Genomic DNA, 27928 nt, shown 5'->3' with positions numbered 1-27928 from the left:
ATATATATATATATATATATATATATATATATATATATATATGCCATTTTCTCCCAGAGCACTTTTTTGGAAGATTGTATATAGAGTTGATTTTTTTTTTCGTTTGTTCGATTTCACTATTTTTTATTGATGATAAAACCTCCAAGAATTATGTTAAATAATATTATTTTTATACATTTGCATTTTTTAAAATTGTACGACAAAAGGTAATCATGATTCTTGTGTAGTTTACATTATAAAATACATAGACTGATGACAAATTGTGTTACCGTTCTTCTGCTTAATTTTGCGGGAGGTTTTAGTACAACATGATTAACAGTCTGCGAGCACCAGAAACAATAAAGACATGGACTCTGAGCAAATGTTTCATAAATTTATGAAAAATTATCCTATGTAATATAACATAATATTATAATAAAACATTTATAATGAACATAATTTATTCTTTCCCAGTATGTTTCTCTGCCTTTCTCCTCTTTTTCTCTCAGTTCCCCCCCCCCCCCGTACAAAGTTACGCCACTGCTATACATGAATACAAATTAATTCGGTTTTGAAATGGTCTTCTCTTGAATCTATAGACGTAAGAAAAATCTTAGCATATTTGTTTATAAATCAATCCATGACATGTTGTCTCCAATCATGTTTTAACTATCTTCTCATCATTAGGCCTATATTCACTACGTAATTCTCATAACTTTGCTTCACCCAAACCCAACAGTTGAATACTCTCGTCGCACTAAAATCATTGGAAAATATCGACGCATTCAAAAAAGGCCTTGAAAACATTTTTCCAGACTTCTCGTATCAGGTAATCCAGGGTGACCAGACCTCCCGTATTCATTCCCGGGATCGTCCCATATTTTGCTCCTTTGTCCCGGCGTCCCGACAAACCCTTCCCAGGACGCCTATTTGTCCCCTATTTCAGAATATTGAACAAAATATAGTTAATACATATTTAAAAGTGACGAATTTTCATCAAATAAACAGACGACGAAGCAGAGACAATAAAATCGATAACTAAACTTTTGCAAGTTCTGCGGTGATTTCTTGCTAACTATGTGTGTAGCAGGCTACAAGCTAGGCATGTAGGATCGGAGCAGATTCTCAATGGTGCAAAAAACGATATGATAAACAGTTTTTCCACCAAAATAATCACAAAATCGGCGGGAAATTTGTATAATTGTAGTTATGGGTTATCAGATTACTGATTTGGAGATTTTATCGGAGGAACAAGTTATTGAGTTTTCAAAACTAAATCTAGTTGTTTCAGCTTTCGTTTTGAGTCTTGTTGTGTATGATGCCGCGATTTTTCATCTAATTTTTAAGTTGACAATGTTTCACTTTGAAATTCCATTCATTACTAAAACTTTTGAGTTTTTTTTTAATTTAAAAAATATATTTAAAAAACGCCAAATATCACTAAGATTTTTGTTAGACGATTAAATTGTTTTTGTTTGCTTGGAGTTATTGAACTTTTTTCATCTTTCTTTCTTCATCCTTCATGCTTGCCTTTTTGTTCCATCTATTTATTTCCTATCTGTATTTCCTGATCCTTTCATTCTCTCTCTCTCTGTATATTTTTCTTCCTTTACGTCTTTCTTTCACCTGTCTTCTTTATCAAATTTCCTTTTTTATTTTCTTCATTCTTCTTTCCTTAAACTTTTTTTCTTCCTTCTCCCTTCCTCTCCTTTTCGTTCTCTCCTTCCATTACCTTCTTTTTTTTAATTCTTTCCTCCTTTCTTTATTTCATTTTCCTTATTTCCCCCTTATTCTTTCTTTCCCTCCCTTCCTTTTTCTTCTTTGTTTCTTTCAAAGAATGAAGAAAGCGTTTGTCTTTCTTCATTTTTTCTTTCCGATATCCTCCACTTTTCTTACTTTTTTCTTTCTCTCCTTTATTTTGTCTTTCACACATTTATTCTCCTTTCCTTTCTTTTTTTTCTTTCTTTCTATATTTAATTTCACAGCATGACTGAAACATTTTTTTTCTCTTTTATTCTTCTTTCATTCTAAATTTCTTGTATTTTTATCCTTCATTTCCCTTTCATTTTTTCTTTCTTTCTTCTCAGTTCATCTCTTACTTTCGTCTGTTCTTTCTCTCCTTCATTCTTTCGTTAACCCTCCCATCCAGTTCTTTATATATTTTTTCACAAGTCTAACACTGTGTAGCCTTCTCTGTTTTTTGTCGATCGTCCCGTATTTCATTTTTGTGAAATCTGGTCAACCAGGGAATATCTGTAATAGAAACATTCACGGGAGAGAAATTTAGGGATTATTCACTGATCCAAATTCATCTACACATTCATATATTTTTTTGCAGCTTTTTCTAGGATCGCTGACATATGTGAATGTGAGATATGATTATGTTAGGCAATTTGGTAAGCACTGTGATAAGATTTTAATTGTGCAAGTGCGATCCTCCTCAAAATGATAAAATTACACAAACACTTCCATTTGGTCTTATGATGCAAATCTTTATAAATTTATTCATCTGAATACATGATCTGGTACAAAACTATACAGATAAATTCAATAATTGATAGTACATGTAACTTTATTTTGTTCAGAATGTTAATTATATTTCTCATATATTCTTCATACATTGATTCAAGGCATACTAACAAGAAAAAAATGTTTATTGGTAGTAGAATACCATTAACAAATCAAAATCGACTCATACACGTATAAAACAGTTATATTTTTCATAATTTCAGAAAATGATTTTTTGTTCTTTGTCACACCATGGGCACTGATAAAGAGTGACATCGCCCTTAATTTTTGAGAGCTATGCCTCATTTTTATTTAACATTTGTTTTAATTTATTTATGGCGTCGTTTTCCGAATCGTCATATATGCCAGTGCATCCCAGAAAAAAAGGGAAAAGTGGTGCTACCAAATTTCCATTTGCACAAGCAAATTACTATTAAAGTGAGTTTTCTGGCTTTTACTTCTATCTATTTGGATAGCAAAGTTCGTAATTTCAATATCCATTTTTCATCTTTCAAATGAAAGATGCGTCAAATATGATTGACGCATTGTCAAGAAAAAGTTGCCTGAAAATGCTTGATTCTACCTATTGCACTGATCAATGAAAATTAATTTGCTCCTGTTTATATTTGCAATACATTTTCCATTCGTAACACACCCTATAATACCAGATCTGGAAAAACCCAATTAAGGTTAACGCATCCAAAGACGAATTATGGTAAAAGATGCTTCGTCTACCGAGGTGCCCAAATATGGAACTCTATTGAAAAGAAAATCCCTCCTTGTATCACTATACATTCCTTTAAAACACATCTTAAAAACATGCTCATCCCCCTCATCCTGATTATTGTTGTTAAAAGCACCTGCATCATCCCCCCCCCCCTCATTTCAATCCCTTAGCCCCTGCTTGAATTTAGTTCATCTTTAAGTTATTTCTCTATTGTTTTACATTAATTCCTTACTTTTAATCCCCCTACTGTTTTTATATATATTTTGTTTTTATTATCATATTGTATTTTTTTTTCGCCTTTTATTGTATGTTCTTATGATTTATGTCATATGATTTTGTGTTTTTGTAATTATCATGTTTGATTGTTTATTGTACATCTTTATTGTTGTGTGTATGGACCCCTACGAAAAACAGCATGTGCTGATAGGGTGTTCCATCCCACAAGTGGTAAAAATAAATAAATGCATTTCCAACCAAGCGGCAGACAATGGGCTACTGGTGAATGCGTGGCGAGTGTGATTTTGTGGCTTGAATGATATGTTTGACTTGTTTCTAACGTGTAAAAATTGCTTGAAATGATCAGACAAGACAGGGGCAGTGGAATGTTGGGGGGGGGGGTGACCCACACTTAAAAGAAAAAATCCAAGACAAGAATGGCTTTCTCTTTTACACTTGTAAAAAGTGATGTACCCTTATTCTACTTCGCCTCACCACTTTCCAATATGTTTCGCCGCCCTTGTAAAATTGTAGCAATGCATGAAAACACTGAGAGAAATTTGAGATAAAAAAATATCAAAATTGGCCCAAACAGCATTCAACGTTTGCCTATATTGTCTGCTGCTTTGTTGGGAAAACGAAATGTTTGCTTTTCAATAATCCATCAAATAGGTAGAAATCAAGCATATTTTCATGTAACTTTTCTTGACCATGCGTCATTAATATGTTACGCATGTCTCATACGGAAGAGGAAAAGATGGATATTCAAGTTATGATTTTTTTTTACAAACAGAAAGCAGTAAAAGCCAGAAAAAGTCACCCAATATCTTGTGCAAATTTTCCATTGTTCTAACTCATTCATGCATCAAGAATATATTTCCATTCATGTAAATCATATGAAACAAAAAGATGATCATGAAAAGAAAAAAAAATACACTGAATTACAGTTTCTTTTTTCTGAGAAGTATTGTATTTTAACAAGAGTTGTACATGCACTGTATCAAAATCTAAAATGATCACTCAAAGGTTTGTGGAATAAAAAGAAGACTACAAATTCAATGAGCTTATGGAACATTCATACTTTTCACTGACTAAAACTACATTTTTTTTAAAAGTATCTCTATCTCCTTAAATAGCAGGATTCAATTCTTGAAATTAAGTTTTTGTGTGAATTATTGCAAAATTTCCAACATTTTCTTGTGAAATTACATGTTTTTATGGATTCATAATTGTTCTCGAGTATAATATTATGATGGATACGGTGTAATCTGTGAATAACAATAATTCCTAGTTTCATCATGTTCACATATTGATTCAATACCGCAAAATTACCCATTTTAAATCTTTTTCATATCTGTCAATGTCACCACAAAGGAATTTATTTTTATCATATAGTCAGCAAATAATGTCACAACAAAGGAATTTATTTTTATCATATAGTCAGCAAAAAATGTCACCGCAAAGGAATTTATTTTTATCATATAGTCAGCAAATAAAAATCGTTAAAGTATATATAAATTTAATTCAGAAAATTTGAAAATTCTTTCAATGCTGAGTGCCCTTCACATTTTTCAAATATTCCCTATTTGGCAAGAATTATACATACATTTTGAAAAATGTATCTGTAATTTATTTTATTTGCAGTTAAGTCCATTAAAATGACTCAATATTGATTTTTTACTGAAGATAGAGATGTAGCTAAGATGCAAATGGATTTATAAATAAAAATTATGTTAATTACCAATTTAATCATTATAATCAAGGACTTATAAAAGGATCTAACTTCATCTTTTACTCCAGGTCTTTCTTGTTTTCAGGGATTATGACATTTGGGTTACATTGATGGCTGTTTGAAGGAGTACTAAAGATATCAGAAACAATCCGGAAACACTTCAAAATCAGCAATCAAACTTTAAACAGCATGCAACAAAAATTCATACAAGCAAAATATCAATATATACCAAAATTCCTTGGTTAAAAAAAGAATGTTTAGAAAAAAAAGTATTCACACATAACTCAAACAGATTTATAATATTACAGATATAACTGTTTTTCACTTTGGTCCTGGTACATAGAAGAAAGGTAATCAAATAACAATAATAAAATAAACAATTCATATTAATATAAGGCACAACATATTAAGTAATACAAAACGTGGAAACATCATAATTAAAGGCCTTGGTAAAACAGTGAAATAAATAGGCCTACATTATATAAAAGTGGAAGTGTCATGGTAAAATGGTTCTGAATCTCAATTGGTAATCGGAGGGTCATGTGTTCAAATCCCACTGCTGCCTAAGGCCGTGTCTATGCTCAAACTTTTCAGGCCAGAATTAGAGTTTCCATTGATACGTCCATGTTACCTCCATGGAATTACCTCATCTCCCTTGTTACATTTGTATGTGTGGTAATTGATCACACATACAAATGTATGTACACATGTACTATCACTAGTATAACTCTCCCAATTTGTCATCAAGATGAAAGTTGAGGGATTTACAAAAACAACCCTGGAACACGAGTTATGAGGAGACATCGCCAAATACCTCAGTAGCATAAAAGAAGGAAGAGCTCACTTGCAAAAGGGGTAAGGTCCATTTTGCATCAAATCTGAGTTTTTTTCTTTTTTGTCTCAATGTATAGATTTTTAGTAGCTCTAAAAGATGATACCAAAGAAAAGTTGAAATTCCCATTAAAAATTGAAATAAAATGGCAAAGAAAAATCCCTTTTTTTCAAAAGGGGTTAGGTCCAATTCAGTTTGGTTGCAAATGAGGTTAGGTCCACACAAATTTTTTTTTGGAAAAGAATATTTTTTAAAATAGGAAGACAGATTTTTTTTATACCCAATTTTATGTTCTCATGTTAGGGTATCATGAAAATTTAGTTTCGCATAATATTGCAATATGGGAGAATTAGAAAAATGATTTTCTTGGAGTGGACCTAACCCCTTTTGCAACCAAACTCTTCAAATAGATGTTTTACTATGTTATTATGTATACGTTAATATTTTTTATTTTTTCTCACTATTATCCTAACCATGGTGGAAATTATATGGCTATGTCAAGTATCTCCATGCAATTACCACAATATTGGAAGTCGACATACCTTCCCTATAACAACACTCGGAAAAAAAAACTTTCGAAAAAAGGGCGCGCCCAATTTGACCTCGCTTTCCTGTTAAACCAAATTACAATGCGAATCCAGCTGGAGTTCGTGATTTTGCCTCTAAAAGTCAAGCATAAACAGCACTCCCAGAACCATGTTTACGATCGGTGTTTTGAAACGATGTTTGAAAATACTAATTCTGTCCTTGCAATGGAAGCATAAACACACCCTTTGACAAGGCTCAATCCACACTTTGCCACTCTCCACCCAGGTGTTAAATGGGGTCCCTGAATGAGGCAAAAGTCTAAGTAGTATGCCAAGGAATTGAGTCTTAAAACACTTGTTGGAATGCTCCCTAGGGAGTGGAGGTGTGTACATTGTGTGCGGGTATGCCAGGATCCGATGACCATAGTAATAATAATTGCTATATAAAGTGCTTAGAAACATAATGTATTAAGTGTTTTATGAATGTAATTATTATTATAATATCTAAATATCTCTTTTCATTATGGCATGATTCATAAAAAATATTGAAAGAGAATGCATCATTCTGAAACACTGAATGAGACAGAGGGATATTGAGTATTGGTGTCGGAAGCACAATTTACATTGCTTTCTCCAATATGAGTTACAATAACAAATTATGTTATCTAGTGAGATTCATTCCTTGACTAGCTTCATTTTAAGTTTGATGCAGTGATGATGTAAGTTTTAGCAAACCCCATTACAAAATTTCAGCCCTGAAATTGAAATTAACAAATGTGTTTACTGGCTTGGCAGAATATTAAGCTGAACATTACTTTTAACACCTGACTGATTTATATACTTAGAAATGGCCTACTCCCCATTTAGTCTTTTCTGCAGGTTTTAATATGTATTATCTTCAAGTGTATAGCAGTATTTCCCTTAATATTGCATTCAGTACTAGTTTATGATTTATTATCATGTCAAAGGTCACCATGTATATGATGATCATTGAAAGCCATGTGACCCACTACAGGATACTTAGCCTTGTATACATTCCTAAATGTATCTTCCAATGATTTGAATTGCTCATCTGATAGACCAGTCTGTAAAAGGAGGAATAAGATGAAATGTATTACCAAAGGGTTCATTCAGTAATATCAACCATTTGGTCTAATCTACTATGGTATTACTTGGCTTATTTACTTCTTCATCTCTTTCTCTGTTTACTATATGCCCATTTTGTCTTAATAAACACCCAATAGATGACTTTGATATGCATTGACATCGTTGATTGTGCTGCCATCTTAGAGGTTGAAGTCATTTCCTTGCATGCGTTGGTGATCTGCAGCTGGCACATCACCGATATGATCTGTATTCCTATATCCTCTGAGGGAGGGCGCTGTGAGATTATGATGTCATATGCATATAAGGTCTATTGGTCTATCATTGCTAAATACCGATGAAAGAAACTTACTTGTAATAAACTTTAAATTTGTGATCAATAGATCAATTTTGACCTTTTCTGTTATGAGAAGTACACCAGGGATTTACATGTATCTTCTATATTGATTCTATAATAGATGCGATAGATTCATATTGATGTTAATCAATTCTTATCTTTCAATTATCCAATTTGAAGCCAGTTTGACTTCTATCATACAAAATCTGTATCATCTACTATTGTTTGTATTGAGTTGTTGATATTTGAAAATGTAAAATGTTGATATGAATAAACCTTGAACCTAATTTGTGCCAGAGGAATCAATTTCAAACATCTAACGCAAGTCCTAAATGTATAATTGATTTTCAGTCATAGACTGTACGTGCATTGGATTTTGAGTTTGTAACGTCATCTTAAAGGGGAATCCAATCCAACCTTGGTCATAAAATGTTGTGTGGGGAAAGGAGAAAAATTAGTAAAACAGAGTGGTGAAGTTTGAAAGAAGTTGGACAAGCAATAAGAAAGTTATGACTGATCTAAAATTGAGATCACTAAGACTATGCTAATTTCAAATTGGCAACTATGTAAGTAAGTCATATCAATGGGCAAGGAAAACTTGCATACAGTGTAACAGACATATAAAAACATAGCAGACGACGTTTGCAGACCTCGCGATCATCGTATGACTAGTGGTGCAGAATGTTCCATTGCGGCTTTATGGGGGAAATAGTATTACAGAGGGATAAAAGGTCTTCACAAATAATGTTTCAGCGTTGATTCGCAATATCTTATGTCGATTTCATAAATTATCCTTACATTTAACATCATTTAAAGTGAAATGAATAAGCAAACTTAAATTTCAGACTTACCAATGCAGTGATAAGCTAGGATGCACCCCTCGTATACATAATGGACCCGTCACAACATTCAGAGACATATCCAATTAAGAGAATAAAATTGATTTTTTTTGGCAAAAATAATGGTATCTGATATATTTATATCCATAGTTCGGACTGACAGGTATATATATTTATATATTCCTAATAAAATGTTCAGCACTGCAATGGAAAGAGCTAGAAAACCGCTGTGACTCGAACAACACACCGACGTACACAAAAGCTCTGTCCAGCCCTATGTGTTGAATGCACGTCGAGTGTAGGTTTGATCTTCGGACATCAGTATCACAAAGAAAATCTCCTCTGATTTGATGATAAAAGTGCACTATTTCCTTATTAACCAATCTCCATGGTTCTTTCATGAGTATTTGCCTTATAATGTGCCCTTTATTATAATCTGGGCGGAAATTCTTGATACCATCACCCAACGATGTGACGACGGATGTAATCCACCCGGGTACTATAAAAATGTCCCCCTAACCCATTATCCCAATACATATTCCTGACTATGGATGGTTTTTAGTGATTTTAATGTAATAAAGTGCCATATTTCCCGACAATTGAATGTAAAAAAAATAGGGTCATCTGATAGAAGAAGTTATTAACATTCATTTCAGGGGGGCGGAAATTTTACCTGAATCAACACTTGTCCTTGATACATTTTGTTTGTGAAAAAGGGGTATGATGCAAGGGAATTCTGCGTGTTATAAGGGTGCGCGCGTGCAGCGAGGACCTTCTGTCCGCTAGTTTTCCATATGTAAGTAAGTTATAACAATGGGCAAGGACAACTTTCCCACAGGCAGTTCTTACATTATCAGGGATTTGTGGTTTCCTCCCAATTACCTAATCCCTGGGGACGTAATCAAAATATAACCCAGGTAGTATATTGTTTTATGTGGTAAATTGTCAACAATTTGTGATATTGAGGTAGGCATAACACAGGGATCAATTTTAGGGCCCCTACTCTTTGTAATTTTCATTAATGATATATGCAATTTAAATTTCGAAGATACAAAAATATGTCTTTATGCTGATGATACAGCACTCTTTTGTAAAGGTAAAGACATCCCTTCAATCCAGGCTCGTCTAAAATCCGAATTTGATAAGTTAATGTTATGGGTTGTTCCTCTGGAATAAGCTTCCCTCTGATCTTAGAAATTCAAAATCCCTTCAAGTATTCAAAACTAAATGTAAATTCTTTTAGCTGAAGCCTTACTTTTAGACCCCACTTGGATCACTTTTTTTTTTACTTTACATGTATACGTTTCCTAATGTTATACATGTATGTTTCCTAATGTTATTTTTATTGTATGATTGTATCTTATTTATATGTCTATTGTAAAATATGTATACCGTTATGTTCTTTTTATAATTGCAGGGCCTCTTTGTAAATCAGTTCTATAACTGAAAGGGCTACCCTGCGTAAATAAAACTGAAAAAAAAAATATATCTCATGTAAGAAAAATACAATTTGAAGTAAATTAAAAAACAAAAAAAATACATTTTTGATTTTAGCCATTATTTGTACTGGAGTACATGGAAGAGTATTCATTGCCTTACATCACAAATACAGCCAATGTAAAGTCTCCATAGGTATAGTGATTACCAAATGAATAAAAAAATTCATAACTTCCTTATTGTTTGTCCGATACTGTTCAGACTTTCACTTATTAACTTGTCTAATTTTTTTCCTCTACAAACAACTCTTTATATAAGATGGGTTCCCCTTTAAAACCTACACAACCTATTAAAAACTTGCCAATTGTAAATCAACTTAGTAAATAAAGCCATTATAGAATGACCAAAGATAATAAGCCAAGAAAGTGAGGGGGAAAACAATGAAAAATTGATACCAGACCAAATAGCCTTAGTGGCGATCAAAATGTAAAAATTAGACTAAGTGGTTACAAACTATATTAAACAATATATATCCTCATATAACATCAGGGTTGGCGATTTTTTTGATTTTTTTAAAAAAATAAAAAAAATCAGATTTTTTTTATTTAAATCAGATTTTTTTGATTTTTTTGATTTTTTTAAAATTTTCTTCAAAAAAAAGGGTAATTACCCCCCCCCCTTACTCTTACAATGACATCAATATTAATGTTATACATTTCACCCCTAATTTTGTTCTTTACCACATATTTTGTAATTAAAATCCAGTAAAAATGGACAATTAAAAATAAATTTTAAGGAATCATGTATCTGAACTTAATTCTATCATACATAGGCCTATGAAGGAATATTCCATAGGGAATTCCCAGTGAGTAGAGAAAATTCCCCTCTGGGATTTTTCATTCAAATATTAAAAAAATCCAAGAGAAAAAATCCCTTATCAAAACTGCCAACAAACCCTTTGCTAATTACTAGTATTCATGGATATTGTAAGAGAAATAATTCAAATCAATGATTTTTTTTTCAATTAGTCACAGCTTTACAATAGCTAAAGAGAGACTACAACTGTATATGTTTAGGATCTTTTTAGTTTGTAAAAAGCTCTTCTCTTGCTACAGATATAGATGCAAAACTCTCAGTTTTGGAGAACAATATAAGAGATAGCTTAGTCAAAGGGTGACTATACTACATTATGTTACTGTGATTTTTTACATTAATCTACAATTTTTATTCCCATATTCTCTACAAAAAATCTGTTTGATCCATGAAGTATGAACAAAAATCTACTTACTTTTAACTTTTAAATTACAACATATGTATTACAAAAAGAAGTATTTTATTTTAAATGAGACACAGCTTACAACTGCCAATGATTGTAACTGAAGTACATTGTACCTGCATCTTAATTTAAATGCAGTGTTAAATGTTTATTCTGAGTTTTGCAAATCGTTGTTATAGAGCTCTTTCCATTATTACATGCAGATACAAAACTTCCATTATTTGAGGCACTGAACATAAAATGGGCTGCAGTGACTTAAAAGGTTTATAAGAGAAAGCTTTTTTCAACAGTCAAATTATGACTGTATATTATGTTAATGTGATTTTTATAATCATGTTATTTAAAACATCAAATGTATGATAAATGTAACAATACGAAATAAGAGGCATGTTAAATATGTTGATTACATGCAGGTATCATTTTTTATTTTACATGACAGAAGTAGTTATGTGTAGGCAAAGGATCAAAATTGGAAAACTGCCAACAAACCTTTTCTCATTGACTTTTATATATTATATATTTTTTTTACAAACTGCTCTCTGAAAAGTCTTTGGATTATGTGAAAACTTTATGTTAAGAAAGAAATTGACTAATAATAACTGACAAAGAATGTAAAATTTCAGAAGAAAAACTCGACATAATTTACAAAAAATGAGTACCTATTGACAACATACATCTGTAGTTTTTAAGGAATTACCTGATTTTATTAATTTGATTTTAATTTGTTTTAAGTAGATATGAAGACTTTGTTGATCTTTTGTTGATATAAAGTTAATTCAAAGTTTTTCAGTTGACTTGAAGAATTAAAACTGCTTTGAACAAATACTTTGTCCATGATTTGTACATGTTTCAATGGAAGTGATTTAAATCAATGATTTTTTTTAAAAAAATCATGGTGATTTAAATCGCGATTTAAATCAACGTGATTTAAATCCGCCAACCCTGTATAACATAAATATCTTATACGTTATTGATATACAAAATTGTTTGAGAACAAAGGAGTAAGCTATAAATGTTTCAAAGTCATTTCATCTTGGGGGAAAAAATGAAAGTACGGCCTGAAGCTTTGGTAGAGTATTATTTATTTTACCTCAAAATTTATAACTGATCTGAATGGAAGAAAGAAAATGATACACGGTAGCCTTATCTGATTTGGAGTGTTGTACATAAACCATTAAAGATATTGAATTAGAATTAAGCCAAAGATTCATTAACTGATTCTCTAGTATTTAGTAATCATAAAGTAATTATACATGAATTGGATTATTATCTAGATTGCTCTTTATTCTTTCTGTCGCAATAACTTTGTGATCGTTCTTACTCTCCTATTTTCTTCTCTCTACCCCCCCCCCTTGTCGATGACTTCTCTATTTTGTTAAGTATTCTCCCCGCCTCTTTCTCTCCTTGATAAAACAAATCATTAATCACACCTTTTTAAAATGGGTTATTTTTTGTTATACATGTGAACGTTGTCCCCGGATTTTGTCATGTCACATGTTTAACAAATATTTCGAATTCGATTACATTTCAATTCTGTTTAAATTCTGTTCATAGGATATTTACCACATCAGATGTAAGATCATCAGGATCTAAAGACATCTTAGCGACTGCCCTGGTAGAATCCTTACCAACAAGTGCATTGTAGGGAGCACCCTTGCCATAGAATTCTTTACCAACATCATCGAGTGACATTCAGAGAAAGGGAAAAAGGCATTGTGTGAAACAAAAAAAAAATGAAAGGAGAGAGAAAAGAGAAAATATGTGAGATACATGTAAGTAAGATGGGGACAGACATAGAATGACAAGAGAGATAAAGAGATAGTAATAAGTTAAAAAGAAAATGTGAAGAGGGTGAAAGACGGGCAAATAATATGCAGGCGAGATAAACAGCAAAATAGAGAGAGAGAGAGAATGAGATGGATACAGAGTACAGAGGGGGGGGGGTCAAAGAGAAGGGGAGGAAAATAAAACTAGGTGAAATGGAATAATCACAAATATTATTGAGCATCACTGAAAAGTTTAGTTTCATGTTCACCTCTCTAGTCATTCAAAATGAGTTTTTGATTCAGAAAAATCTTTAAAAGTCTTTACTACAGTACCTTATATTTCATTCAATTTAAATAAGGCTATTAATCTGTAAAAGTTTCGTTTTAATTAAACTTTTTTTCAAATTCAAAGTTCATTGATATAAACCAAACATACAAGAATTATGAATGAAAAAAGATAAAAAAGGAAGAGATGAAACTAGCACATCCAGCATCTTGCAACAAAATTTAATACAATTTTTAATTTCAGCCCAGTTTACACTGTACTGAAGAATATTGGTGACATAAATTGAGGAAACAAAATTGAAATCGATAAAGAAATGACAGAGAAGAATTTTTTGTATTTTATGAATAAATATTGCATAAATTATCATAAAATTTTTCTAGTCAAAATTTTAAAATTTTGTGTAATATTTTGATGAACCTCATGAAGTTCTACCAAATTGAAGAAAAAATAATCAAAACCGGTCAACAAATAAAGAAGAAGCATTTTATGTGAATTTTTAAAAATATGCATAAATTAGCCTATTCAATGAGTTTCAAAATTCTGAGTAGAAGTTTTGTATCACCATATAGAGCTATCATATAGAGCAAAATAAATTGAAATTGAAAACAACAAATGAAAGAGAAAAAACATTTTTTGTGATTTATGAATAAATTTTGCATAATTAGCGTAAAGAATTTTTTCGTCAAAATTCTGCATGGAAGTTTGATGACCCTGATGTAACTCTACCAGATGGATGAAAAAAAATCAAATTGTCAACAGATAAAGAAGAAAAATCATTTTTTGTGATTATGAATAAAATTTCAAAATTCTGTGTACAAAGTTTGGTGAAAAGTTGGTGAACCTCATGCAGTTTTACCAGATGGAAGAAAAAGAAAATCAAAATCGGTCAAAAAATAAAGAAGAGGCATTTTCTGTGATTTTTTGAAAATACACATAGATTAATTTTGTATATATTACCATAAAATGTTTATTCGGTCAACAAATAAAGAAGAAGGAGAGGCATTTTCTGTGATTTTTAAAAATATACATAAATTGATTTTGCATGAATTAGCATAAAATTTTTATTCGGTCAACAAATAAAGAATAGGCATTTTCTGTGATTTATGAATAAATTTTGCATAAAATTAGCATAAATAATTTTCTACTTAAAATTTCAAATTCTGTGTAGAAGAATGAACTCCATGAAGCTCTACCAGATGGAAGAAAACAAATGAAATCGGTCAACAAATGAAGCATTTTTTGTTAATTTTGAAAAATGCGCATAAATTAGCATGTCTAATGAGTTTCAAAATTCTGTGTCGAACTTTTGAATCATCCATCAAGTGCTATCATATAAAGGAAACAGAATTGCAATCAGTCTTGAAATGACAAAAAGAAGCATTTTGAAATTAGGGACAGACAACAGATGCCATGTCACAAGCTCATCCGGCCCAAAGGACCGCATGAGCTAAATATTTTTGAAATATCCAATAAGACATTTACGATTCTTACCACAGCCGTTTTAGGGTAAGGGCACATGCATTAATATAAACTAGTAATGGAATAGTGACATTCACTTTTGGGGGGTATTTTACCAACACTAAAGATACACTTTAAGTAAATAGTGAGTCAGTCAGTCTGGAAGTCAGGGAGGGAGGGAGGAGGGAAAGAAAGAAAGATCATACTTACCGTAATACAAATCATTAAACCATGGGATTTTAAGCGAACAAAATATAGGTGACGTGTGGTCAAGAAATAAGTGAGATGTACACTCTTTAAGTTAAAAATTAGATATGAAACTGAAGCAAATATCTCATGACACATGACCTTATTTATTTGACCATTATGCACTACACATATTGAATGGCATTCACATTAAATTCAGATTCTATTTTCAAAAGCAATAAGAGAAACCTTAGGAAATTACCTTCACCTTGTGACACATCAAATACAACACCTTTTACAGCCATATAGATAGGTAGATCCGGCTGTGATAAACAATCAAAAGAATTATTATTATTTCTAAAATGCAAATGAAGATGATATGAAAATATTCATCTGAATAAACATGTTTAAAAAACAAGTGGAATGCCTCTGGCCGTCTCACCTGCATCACGCAGTTCAATATAGCAGCAGTGCTGACTTTGAATACTACTCTAACTTGCACAAGATGTTCAGTGATACATGGTTACTCTTATGTCCACTTTTTATGAACTAGACCAATAAACTAACAGAGATATGATGGTTATTCAACAGATACACCTAATTCGGCCAAAGTTCATTGACCTTTGACCTTGGTCATGTGACCTGAAACTCGCACAAGATGTTCAGTGATACATGGTTACTCTTATGTCCACTTTTTATGAACTAGACCAATAAACTAACAGAGATATGATGGTTATTCAACAGATACACCCAATTCGGCCAAAGTTCATTGACCCTAAATGACCTTTGACCTTGATCATGTGACCTGAAACTCGAACAGGATGTTCAGTGATACTTGATTACTCTTAAGTACAAGTTTCATGAATCAGATCCATAAACTTTCAAAGTTATGATGGTAATTCAACAGATACACCCAATTCGGCCTAAGTTCATTGACCTTTGACCTTGGTCATGTGACCTGAAACGCGCACAGGATGTTCAGTGATACTTGATTACTCTAATGTCCAAGTTTAACGAACTAGACCAATAAACTTTCAAAGTTATGATGGTAATTCAACAGATACCCCTGATTCGGCCAAAGTTCATTGACCCTAAATGACCTTTGACCTTAATCATGAGACCTGAAACTTGCACAAAATTTTCAGTGATGCTTGATTACTATTATGTCTAAGTTTCATGAATCAGATCCATAAACTTTCAAAGTAATGATGGGAATTCAACAGATATCCCCAATTCGGCCAAAGTTCATTGACCCTAAATGACCTTTGACCTTGGTCATGTGACGTGAAACTCATGCAGGATGTTAAGTGATACTTGATTAACCTTATGTCCTAGTTTCATGAACTAGGTCCATATATTTTCTAAGTTATGATGACATTTCAAAAACTTAACCTCAGGTTAAGATTTCGATGTTGAATCCTCCAACATGGTCTAAGTTCATTGACCCTAAATGACCTTTGACCTTGGTCATGTGACATGAAACTCTAATAGGATGTTCAGTAATACTTGATTAACCTTATGGCCAAGTTTTATTAACTAGGTCCATATACTTTCTAAGTTATGACGTCATTTCAAAAACTTAACCTCAGGTTAAGATTTGATGTTGACGCCGCCGCCGCCGTCGGAAAAGCGGCGCCTATAGTCTCACTTTGCTTCGCAGGTGAGACAAAAACTGAATCATGTTTGTGTAGTAGTAAAATTATTATTGAAGCACAGTCTACATTCCTAATGTGTTTTTTTAGGCAGAGACATTTATCTTGTGGCAGAGCTCAAAGCAGAAATATTGTGCAATAACTAAAAGACAAAACTTGTCTTTTAGTTATGTATGTCGTCTTGTCTGACAAGACAAGACATACATGAAAATGTAGGTCACAAAAGTCCAGTCCAGAAAAAGACAAGTAGCACTGGCAGAATTTCACATTCAATAAATCCAATGAAAAATTCCAAAAAGAGAGAATTGGAGAGAAGAAGTTTTTAAAGGTTTTATTAATACAAAATGACAAAGTTTCGAAACTCAATTTACTTTCTACAATGATTTTAAACTAGCAAAATTACATCAAAGTGAAAGGTTCAGTCACTTGTGGGCAGTCTGTTTTTTACGTTTTTTAGCACAAGATAGGTTGTGCAGTAACTAAAAGACAAGACATACATGAAAATTTATGTGTTAAAAGTCCAGTCCATATAGACAAGCAGAAGTTTGTGGCCATTTTATCATCATCCCTTTAGAAAAATGGTCCGAAAATGGCGAATATGTCTCCATTTTCTCCATGGCTACAAAACACCTATAAAAAGGCTAAATTTGTCCATTTAGTTTTCCCCATTGGTTTTAAAACAAGAAACAGCTACAAAATGGCAATAAAAAGGAGAAATTTGACAATTTATTTTTCACCATAGTAGGCTTTTATACATGAAATCAGCAACATCTTTATCTGCAAGCTTGAAATGATGAAATTGGATTATAGGGTCATTCCATGCCAATTCACCCAATGAATGTGCAATTTTGCACCCGACCGTCTCAGAATTCGTTGTAATTTGGTATACATAAAATTCACCATGGCCCAAGCACAAAACAAAAAAATCAGTCCAATCGGTCCGTCGGTTCTCGCGCTACGGCCCGCCCTTTTCTCCTTGTTTTGACAAAAATGGGCGTGACCTTCAACTTTCAATGGCCACTGCGTTGTTACGTGTTGACCAATTTTCATGAAACTGGTACCATTTGATAGGAAATTCAGAGAGGAATCCAAAACATGCATCGAATAATGTCTTGGAGCAATTTGAGTTTGACCCCCGGACAAATAATTTTTTAACTTGATTTTCGTGTATGTTAATTATTGGTATGATATTGACAAAATATGTTAAAATCAATGATGATATTTTATTTCTTCACCTTTAAAAACTCTTCCAAAGATACCATGAAATTTCACTCTAGTCCCACACACTGATATTCATGTTAGTAAAGTGTTTACCAGTTACATGATTTCTTCCAATCTTAAGTTACAGTACAATGTATGCAAGCACATGAAAAGAAATTAAGCTTAATCAGTTCACAAATAAAAGATTAAACCTTTATTAAACCTTTTTTTTTTAATTCATTTATTATAGTCAACTACATTAAATTGGCCTACAGTCAATTTGTCTAATAGCCATTGGGTCTAATACTGATTTGGTTTATTTCCATTTAGCTTTTAGTGACTCCCCCATTTTGTGTAATACCATATCGATTGTTATAACATGTATTTTAATTTTTTTTATGTGGAAATAACTGAATAAAAGAAATAAATAAATGGTCTAATATCAAATTTGCATAAATTTGTCTAATGTCCAATTGGTTTAACCTGGCACAGATCCAGGGGGCTGCAAGGGCAATGCCCTTCCCCCCCCCAAAAAAAAAGAGAGAGAGAGAGAGAACAAAGAAATATGAAGAAAAATGATGAAAAAGGAGACAAAGGAAACAAATTATTAAAGAAAGACAAACAGATCCAGGGCAGTAGTGGCGCACGGCCAATATGGGAGACTGTCTCCCATGAGAGAGATTATCTCCAATATCAGAGACATTTGTAAAGAATTTGGGTATCCAATTTCAGAGACAGTCTCCAGTTTGGGAGACTAATTTCCTTTGTTTACATTTGCTGCAAAAGGATTAGCTTGGCGGCAAATAAACATGTGATAAGCAGATTCCTCATGAAAAATTACCCCTTTTCACTGTCTACTTTAAAAATCCACTGTCTACTTTTGTTTTGATAAGGATCAGCATCAGCAATATACGGAAGAGAAGGTAGTCCTGTAAGTCTTTTGTTCGCTTCTTCTTTTGTTGTCATCCACTCACAAAACAAATGGGCTTCTGACCTCTCTGTTTTGATCCTCCACTCTTTGGAGATTAGCGATAAATCGCGGTCAGTAGCATAGATGAGATAATCATGCACTGGGATGAAATCTACATGTAGCTCATTAGTCAGCATGTGAAGAGTACACGTGATGGGCATGAATTTTATATACATAATGAAGAGTCATCTTCAGGATGGATTCGTTAACAGAATGAGGAAGGGTCATACGGCAAAAGAATGGCGCAAATCATTTCGAAGGGATCCTGGGTGTTAAGTAGAGTAATTCTTGGATAGGGTTTAAGAGCATCTCGTAAAAGTTTCCTCATTTTGGCCAGAAGATCAGTGCGGAGATGGCGGGTTGACGGACAAGCAGCAATAACATGACTCACTCTATCCTCATCATCATGGCAGAGAGGACATTTCGAATCAGTTTTTTTCTTGAGTTTGGTGAGCTGAGTTCGGGTGAGATATGTTGATGTCACAAGTTGTGCTCTGATGGTTAATGCCTGTCTGATGATAGTTGAAGGAGGATCCTTAGGGTTGATAATTTTCCCATGCCAAAGTTTGAGAGAGGACTTAGTAGATTAGTAGATGTACCAACTAGTGTAGTTTGCTCAGCAGAAAGAGAGATTGAACTTTTCACCTTCCGTTTCCATGAGTTGTAGGGAATGGGATTCATAATGTCTTCAATGGTAGGAAGCTTATATTTGGCTAGGATGTTACTGAAACACTTCATAGATGGAGTACCAATGCTGGGTGCATGAAGAAATGTACGGTACTCAAATCTGGAGCTGTCAAGATTCAGGAGTTGGCCAAGTAATAACAGCTTCTCTTGATCGATGCGAAGGTTTAAAGGCAAGATCCCTGTCAATAAGACGCTCTCATCTGCTGCTGAGACTGGGATGACAAGAATCCGCTTCATTAGATGGGTCTGTGCATGGTTGAGCTTGGTTAGCATGGTCTTGTTGAGGCGCAGAATGGAGGTGCCATACAGCATTCGAGGGATGCAGTAGATGTTCCAGAGGCGCACAGAGAGGAGTGGAGCAAGACCTAGAGTATGAGCACCAGCCCCATTCATAGCGTAGAATGCATTCAGACCCTTTGTAATGATACGATCTGTTAAATCTAGATGATTTGAAGATTTGATAATGCCAAGATGCTCATGTTCATCTTTACGAGATATTGTTGAGTTGCTCATTGTCCACTCCTGCTGGATGTCAGTTTTACCGGCATTGACCACCACAACAGCACTTTCAGAGGGATTGATTTTATATCGCCACTCTTTTGTGTATGCATGAGTTATGGTCAGCATCTCTTGAAGTTCAGAAGGGGTGTTACTTATCAAGGCGACATCATCAGCCAGTACGATGACTCCTGAGTATCGGTCGTTGATAGTACAGCCAAGCCGACTGTTTTGAAGTCTCTTGATGAGTCCATCAATAAAGAGTGTGTAAAGGGTTGGAGAGAGAACTCCTCCTTGTCTAACTCCTTGTTGGATTTGTATGGTATGTGTGACTCTTCCATCCCAGAAAACTTGGCTTTCCATTCCCTTATACAGGTTCTGGATGATGCGATAAATATCAGAATCAGAGTTCTGAAGTTTGTGAAGTAGACCGGCATGCCAAACCTTGTCGAATGCTTTTTCTGCATCTAAGAAGCAAACGTAGGAGGGTCTCTTCATTGCTCCAGAGACTTCTATGGTGAGTTGTAAGCATAGAGCAGTTAGCTGACAGGAGAAGCCCTTGCGAAATCCAAACTGCAGCTGATCAGGAATATTACAGATGGAAAGCTGTGTCTCGAGACGAGGTTTAATACAGGTTTCCAGTAGCTTGGTGATTGTAGGTGTTAGTGTGATGCCTCGTAGTTGCGGGGATCAAGTGGACTTTTCCCCTTACCTTTATGGAACGGCAAGATGATTCCTGTCTTGAGAGATTTCGGGAAGTGTCCACTTTGCAAGATTAGGTTCAGGATATACAGGAGAAACCTTCGAGCAACTGTGCCTAGGTGTTTGATATGTTCTGTGGTAATGTTGTCGGGACCACTTGCTTTGTTGAGTTTAAGAGAGTTTATGGCAGTTTGGAGGTCAGGATACTTGAGACGTGTTTGAAGATGTCCATGCAATGGACTGGAGTCTCTTGTGGCATCACAATGAGTATCATCTGACAGTGGGAATGAGCAGTCCTTATCGCTTTCCGAGGAATGTGAGGAGTCACTAGCTAAGTCACTCAAGTACTTGTGCCATCCAAGAATGACTTCTGTGTCTTTGTATGTACATTCATCATATTTCAAGGTAGTAGTTGTATTCTGTGACTTCTGACCTCTGCTCTTCTTTATCAGTCGATAAAACAGAGATTCATCACACAGGGAGGCTTGTTCAACTTGCATGTGAAGTTTCCTACGTTCGATAGCTCTTGCTTGTCTGAGGCAGCTTCTGAAGGCTTTTTTCAGATCAAGGTGATCATCATACAGACTACCTGACTCAGTGCCCGAGTCTGAGTGCCAGGATTTCCTTGCTTCTTGAGCAATGTTGTAAGCTTTCGCTACTTGTGGAGTCCATTCATGTTTGCCTTTTATCTTCTTGGAAAAGTTGGTGTGTGGAAGTGAAAGTGACGTTTTCAGCATTGCTGAGTTGAATTGATTTAGAATAGTGTCTATAAATGAGTCACTCTGCCAGCAGGATTCTGAGATTGATTGGAAGAGGAGAGAAGCTGCCCTTTCCATGGGATAGGTGTATTGATCCACAATCGTTTGACGATCCACAGAGTGCCACTTGATCTTAATCCTGGATAGGGGGACGCTATTCTGCCTTCCAAAAGCTGTGCCATTTCTTAGTAGTGAGCGATTTGTGATGACCAGCAGATGATCAGAAGTGTTGATCAAAACATCTATGTTATTATAGTATTTGTGTACAGAGGGAGATCAGCAGCTGGAATAAGGAAGCCATCAATGCTGGATTTCTGCCTTCCATTTCTGCCTTCCATCATCTGAGCGGAAGGTGAAGTCATCCTTGCTGCAATGAGCAGCAGTAAGACTTATAAGTGATTGCTCATTCCTAAAGTCTTTAAGGATAGAGCATGTCTTCTTGCTTTTTGATGTGGAGACAATATCAGCATTAAAGTCACCGACTATGGCAAAGGAGGATGAGGGTGATTCTCCTGGATTTGCTGAATACAAGCAAGACAGTTGAGATAGTCTGTTTGGTCAGCTAGAGAAGTGCCACATGGTAGGTAACAGGAGATCACTACAAGTCTCAGAAGAGCAGCGTAGCCGAATGAAGGCACCCACGATTCTTGAGGGTTCACTTTTTATTTCCTTGATGAGACAAAATTTTGGATGGAAAAAAAATCCCGCTTTTTTTGTGTCGTTTCTTTTACTCTTTTGCAAAGCAAGGAGAGAACTTTCCAGTCTGTGCCTCGATGTCAGGATACTGCAACACGTTAGACCTTCATCCATATTAGACCAAAAGCTTCAGTCTCTGTATTTTGGTTGTTCCGCTGAACTGCGTTGGCTCATTCACCAATACTGAATACATATGATAGTAAAATGTCAGAAATTGTTGAATAAATCCCCAGAAACGACGGTTATTCCTGTCTACATCCATATATTATTGTGGTGAGTGCATAATTTCTGTTTTCACAAATTCAGTTTGATAAATATTTTGACCATAAATTACCCTAGACTAGTCTATGGCCATATATACATGGTTAGACTAAAAGCTTCAGTCTCTGTATTTTGGTTGTTCCGCTGAACGTTGGCTCCACTCACCATACATAGACTGAAGAGCTTAGGGGCCCGTGGCTACAGACAACGTATAGTGAACTAGCGTTTTATAGATCGCGATTTAAAACTGTTTTTTGGGGCGAAATTTACAGTTTCATGGTTTCCATTATCAGGGAAATATAAATAACTTAAGACAGTAATTGCATACCTTGGACCGGAGTTATTGAAAAAAATCCACTGGATGATTGAGAAATCTGTCATCTAAGACATTTTCACCTGACCTGACGGATTTTCTTGCAAGTTGCTATCTTGAATGACGTCATTATCGTTATTAACTTAATGTCTCGATATATCGCGATTATAACTAGTATCGTTCAGTAGAGGCGCAAGGCCAATATTGGAGACTGTCTCCCATGAGAGAGATTATCTCCAATATCAGAGACTTTTATATTATGAAGAATTTGGGTATCCACTTTCAGAGACAGTCTCCAGTTTGGGAGACCAATTTTCTTTGTTTACATTTGCTTAAAAAGGATTACCTTGGCGGCAAATAAAAATGTGATAAGCAGATTCCTCATGAAATATTACCCCTTTTCACCGTCTACTTTAAAAATTCACCGTCTACTTTTGTTTTTATAAGGATTTTTGTTGTCATCCACACACAAAACAAATGGGCTTCTGACCTCAGTGAGACAAAAGTTTGGGTGGAAAAACTCATGCTTTTGTTGGTGTTGTTTCTTTTGTTCTTTTACAAAGCAAGTCTCCAATATGGGAGATTGTATCCCTTATTGGAGTCTCCCATATTGGCCAGAGTCTCCCATATTGGCCGTGCGCCTCTACTGTCGTTTGTCTTCGTGTAGTGTATCGTATCGTATTAGTATTACTCGTATATTGCGTTGTAGGTGTGCTGGTGGAATGCAATATCGAAATCACATTCGTAAATTGTTGACGCCCTCTCCGTTCGTTTGTAAATATTTCATATTGGCTGCCATTTTGATCGTTTTTTGCTGTGTTCTACCCAACTAAACATGGGTAAAGTATAATTTTCATGCATTTTCATGATTATCTATATCGTTTAAAGTATTTCAATTTTGAATAATTCAAAATTTTTAGTTTGTAGTTTATATATCCTTAGAGTGTAACTTCGATGTGTAATAGTACACCAAAGTTTGGACTCTGGATTGACAAAAGTGCGGGTGTTATAACAAATGCGAGCTCACACGGACACTTTACCGTCGGTGAATGGGGATTACAGTAAAATGTCAGAAAATGTTGAATAAATCCCCAGAAACGATGGTTATACTAATACACGGTAAGCCCCTGGGGCCGATGCACGAAAGGGTCTTTGCAAGAACCGTCTTTCGTGTCGCCCATTTATTATCATGATTATGATGCGCCATGTGAAACGCATTTTAAATAAATTACCTGCAAACATATTTTATTCATCCATTAAAGAAAAAATCTTTGTTAATATATATGAAATGATGTGATAATCATGAAATTGCATACAAATTGGTTTAGGCCCTGGCTAAATGCTAGCTAACAAATTTTATTTCTTTATCATACATTTCAGGAATATCCCGCATACCACTCATTCAATGAACAAGGTTATAATATAACCTTGTTCTCAGTTATATCTCCATGTGTGGCAAAATAAGGGTGGCAATGTTTGGCTTATTTTCTCTTTTTCTTTGGGGCAAATGCTTGATTTTTTTACACTGACAGTTTTCATTACACCTATTATTCATACTACTTGGCTTTTATTTCAATTTGATTCTTTAAATCATTTTCTTCTTAATTAAAAATAGAGATAAAAAAATGAAAATTTTCTTGCCATATTACTTTCCACCAATAGAGGGCGTACACAAAAATATGCCAAAAATTAAAGTTTTTGAGTGCTCTGGTGAATACAAAAATTATTCCCAAGTTACTAATGAAAAATGAATTGCAACTGTATGAAAATTAGTAATTTTGGTCACAAAAGTGATATTTCAATGATTTTTTGAAGTGTGTGCTCTGTACAACATTAGCATACCATAGTCCTACCTGTAGATTCACCACAGGTGCCATGAGCCTAATTACATCAGGAGGGCTCAAGATATTCGTTCGACCCAACCCATTCGAATTTTTTTCAATTTGATGTTGCTGATTGACAAAACTGTATGAATATGATTCAAAATCTAACACTGATTCTAGAAATGGTAACTACTGAACTCCCTTCGCCCAAAGTGGGAAGATAAAAAAGTGACTTGGAACTATTTTTTTGACTGGCGGACTAATTAGGGCTATTTTACTGTTTGAGTCGATGAATTTGATCCATTCATAGTTATCTTCATAAATGGCAATTTATTTTTAAAATGAGCTGGCTACGCTACCCTTTCCTGGTCAGATATGGAATGCCAGATATATATCCTATCCAATGGTAGTAAACATTCCACCCTCTAATTTCACATTTATTTTTTATGAATTTTTCAAAAGTGCCATTTTAACACACAAGTCTATGGGGAATGTTTTACGCGCGTGACACCTCTAAGTAATATGGGAAATCCCTAGTAGTGGGTGGAATTCCTGGCCAAACTCTTCAGTAGCAAACAATTTCTCACTGATATCAATATGTTTAGTCATCAAGAGGTGCAAAGAATTGATTTAATGGCTAGCAAGACCATATCAGCTAAAGTTAGTAGGTCTGTGTATATGTAAGCCTATATGTAGACTGGTCAATGTATAGAGCGTCTATGCCTCTTTTTGTTCTGATTCATCATTGGTTTGTGTTAGTGTACATCACATACTTAATATTAGAGAGACCTTTACAAATTGCTCATGTAAAAGGAAGGGGGTAGAGAGGAGCTTTGAGAACTAATTTACTGAAGAGAACTAGAGTGGTACCTTCAAGAAGGTATTTAGAAAAAAGGCACAGAGTAAGGTAAGGTATCTAAGGGCTAATAGTGCACAACTAAGGAGGGATGGGGGGGTGGCTGTGTGCTCCAATCTCAGTCTACCCCCCCCCCTCTTTATAAGCCATGCCATCTATGTAATTATCTTTCTTTCTCTCTCTCTTTCTATCTTTTTTTTCTCTCTCTTCTATCTATTTTTATGTATCTCTTCCTTCTTACATCTGAGAGGCAATAGCCCTAGGAAAATTTTGATATAATAGGTCAAATGCAAATGTACTAAAGTAGTATGTTCTTATACTTTTATTGTTTCCTCATTCAATCTCATGTATATCTGGTAATTTTGATTGAGGCAGTTCTGGTATCCTGATATCTACACAAAATTTACAAACACCTTTATATTACAATTACTAGGGACCCATTGTCATTACATTCACTGCTGGGCTGTATGCAGGCAGGATATGTATGCATCCATATAGTGAATATAACATGTATGAGTAATACATTAAAATGGGTCATTGCATAGAAAATAGGCATTTTCAATGCATTTCTTTGTGCTAGTGTGAGTGTACAGATATGAAAGAATAGCAAAGTAGCTATTCAATAAAATAAAATTCATAGGTCATATAATATAGGTGCCATGAGCCTAATTACATCAGGAGGGCTCAAGATATTCGTTCGACCCAACCCATTCAAATTTTTTTCAATTTGATGTTGCTGATTGACAAAACTGTATGAATATGATTCAAAATCTAACACTGATTCTAGAAATGGTAACTACTGAACTCCCTTCGCCCAAAGTGGGAAGATAAAAAAGTGACTTGGAACTATTTTTTTGACTGGCGGACTAATTAGGGCTATTTTACTGTTTGAGTCGATGAATTTGATCCATTCATAGTTATCTTCATAAATGGCAATTTATTTTTAAAATGAGCTGGCTACGCTACCCTTTCCTGGTCAGATATGGAATGCCAGATATATATCCTATCCAATGGTAGTAAACATTCCACCCTCTAATTTCACATTTATTTTTTATGAATTTTTCAAAAGTGCCATTTTAACACACAAGTCTATGGGGAATGTTTTACGCGCGTGACACCCACAGGCAGGGTGGTAGCAGTGAACAAGTGCCGCATACAGCGCATCATAAAAGATGGGCGACACGAAAGATGGTCCTTGGAAAGACCCTTTCGTGCAACCGGCCCCGGGGCTCCCGCCCTCTTCGCGGGCGGGAGCTCCCTGACCCTGGCCTGGGTTACGCTCGCGAGGTACGGACTACGGTAGGTGCACTGTAGATAATAGAGAGATTTCGATTGTCTGCGACTGCAACGTATTCCTAGTTAACCGGAAGTGGTGACACCGCTCGTTCAGTATCACGTTCGTACATTGATGAAAACAGTTTCGATTTAAGTTGACAGACGTACCCGTACCACGCCACAGCATATACCAGCGTGATAGCGAGCGGGCCGTGGGCCGATGCTTGGCCGGAGAATCAGGCGTAGCATCACGCTACGAACCGGTGGGGCGACTATGGGTGCAACCACTCTTGCGCAAAAAGCCGAAAAACACGGTTGTTTGGAAATAAAACATCAATTACCTATCGGATATATGTAGTGTCTGAAAACAGGACACACTAAATGTAATGGAAAAGCTGGTAACAAGCAGTAATTTGCAGTTTACCAGCCCTGCTGAATCAACGAAACTCGAGTGTTGATGCGGCTTCATTCATTTTTGCCAAGCTGGGATGACGTCATCATGTACGAACTAGCGCTCGTTCGAGCACTATGACACCGAACGTCAAAACCCTCAAATACGAGTCACAGATTTGGTCAGTGGACGAGAAGGCTCGTCACAGATTACTTCGCGCATGCGCAGTGCTCCCAAAATTCCTTAATCTCGTACGTCCACATGGCACGTCACAGAAAACGAAAGGTCTCAAGTGTACGGTATACCGGTAAGTCAGTGTACCGGTAACTGTTTTTAGTAGCGCGAGCTCGAGTGCGAGCACAAATGCATTTATAAGCAAAACTTACATTTGACCCATCATATTTTGCTATTTCCACGTCAGTGAACATTTTCATAGGCCCATTCTTCGTTGAAATCTTTACTTCGTCGCTCTTTATACAGGAAGGCTTGATAACAGTGAGGGAAAAAAATAAAAATATCACTGCCCAGGGCGCAGCCATCTTGAAAATATAAACGGATATTTTATTCTATCTTCTAATAATAAAACATATTTTTGTATATCGACCACATCGTCAATTAAATAAATCTAAACTATTT

At 34.8% G+C, this 27928-nt stretch overlaps 1 protein-coding gene across 1 annotated transcript; it reads right to left on the bottom strand.

Moving 5' to 3' along the window:
• Positions 1 to 6324: 6324 nt before the first annotated feature.
• On the bottom strand, positions 6325 to 27849 carry LOC121419437 (neudesin-like). The gene is made up of 4 exons (XM_041613911.1): positions 27679 to 27849; positions 15473 to 15533; positions 13078 to 13181; positions 6325 to 7606 (listed from the first exon to the last, which is right to left on the bottom strand). The coding sequence occupies exons 1-4, from the start codon at positions 27829 to 27831 to the stop codon at positions 7484 to 7486; spliced, it is 441 nt and encodes a 146-aa protein (XP_041469845.1). The 5' UTR covers positions 27832 to 27849; the 3' UTR covers positions 6325 to 7483.
• Positions 27850 to 27928: the final 79 nt, after the last annotated feature.

Source organism: Lytechinus variegatus, chromosome 7 (assembly GCF_018143015.1).
Source record: "Lytechinus variegatus isolate NC3 chromosome 7, Lvar_3.0, whole genome shotgun sequence".
NCBI classification, from domain to species: domain Eukaryota; kingdom Metazoa; phylum Echinodermata; class Echinoidea; order Temnopleuroida; family Toxopneustidae; genus Lytechinus; species Lytechinus variegatus.
The sequence above is the reverse complement of the archived record's forward strand: the minus strand, read 5'-3'. Positions and strand labels throughout refer to the sequence as shown.

What these genes read in the sequence shown, in the direction of transcription:
- LOC121419437 (XM_041613911.1), bottom strand. Translation starts at nt 27,831, where the DNA reads ATGGCTGCGCCCTGGGCAGTGATATTTTTATTTTTTTCCCTCACTGTT. An exon ending in TGATGTGTCACAAGGTGAAG is followed by an intron (nt 13,182 to 15,472) that starts GTAATTTCCTAA and finishes ATGTTGGTAAAG; the next exon opens with AATTCTATGGCAAGGGTGCT. An exon ending in ATGATCTTACATCTGATGTG is followed by an intron (nt 7,607 to 13,077) that starts GTAAATATCCTA and finishes CTCCTTTTACAG; the next exon opens with ACTGGTCTATCAGATGAGCA.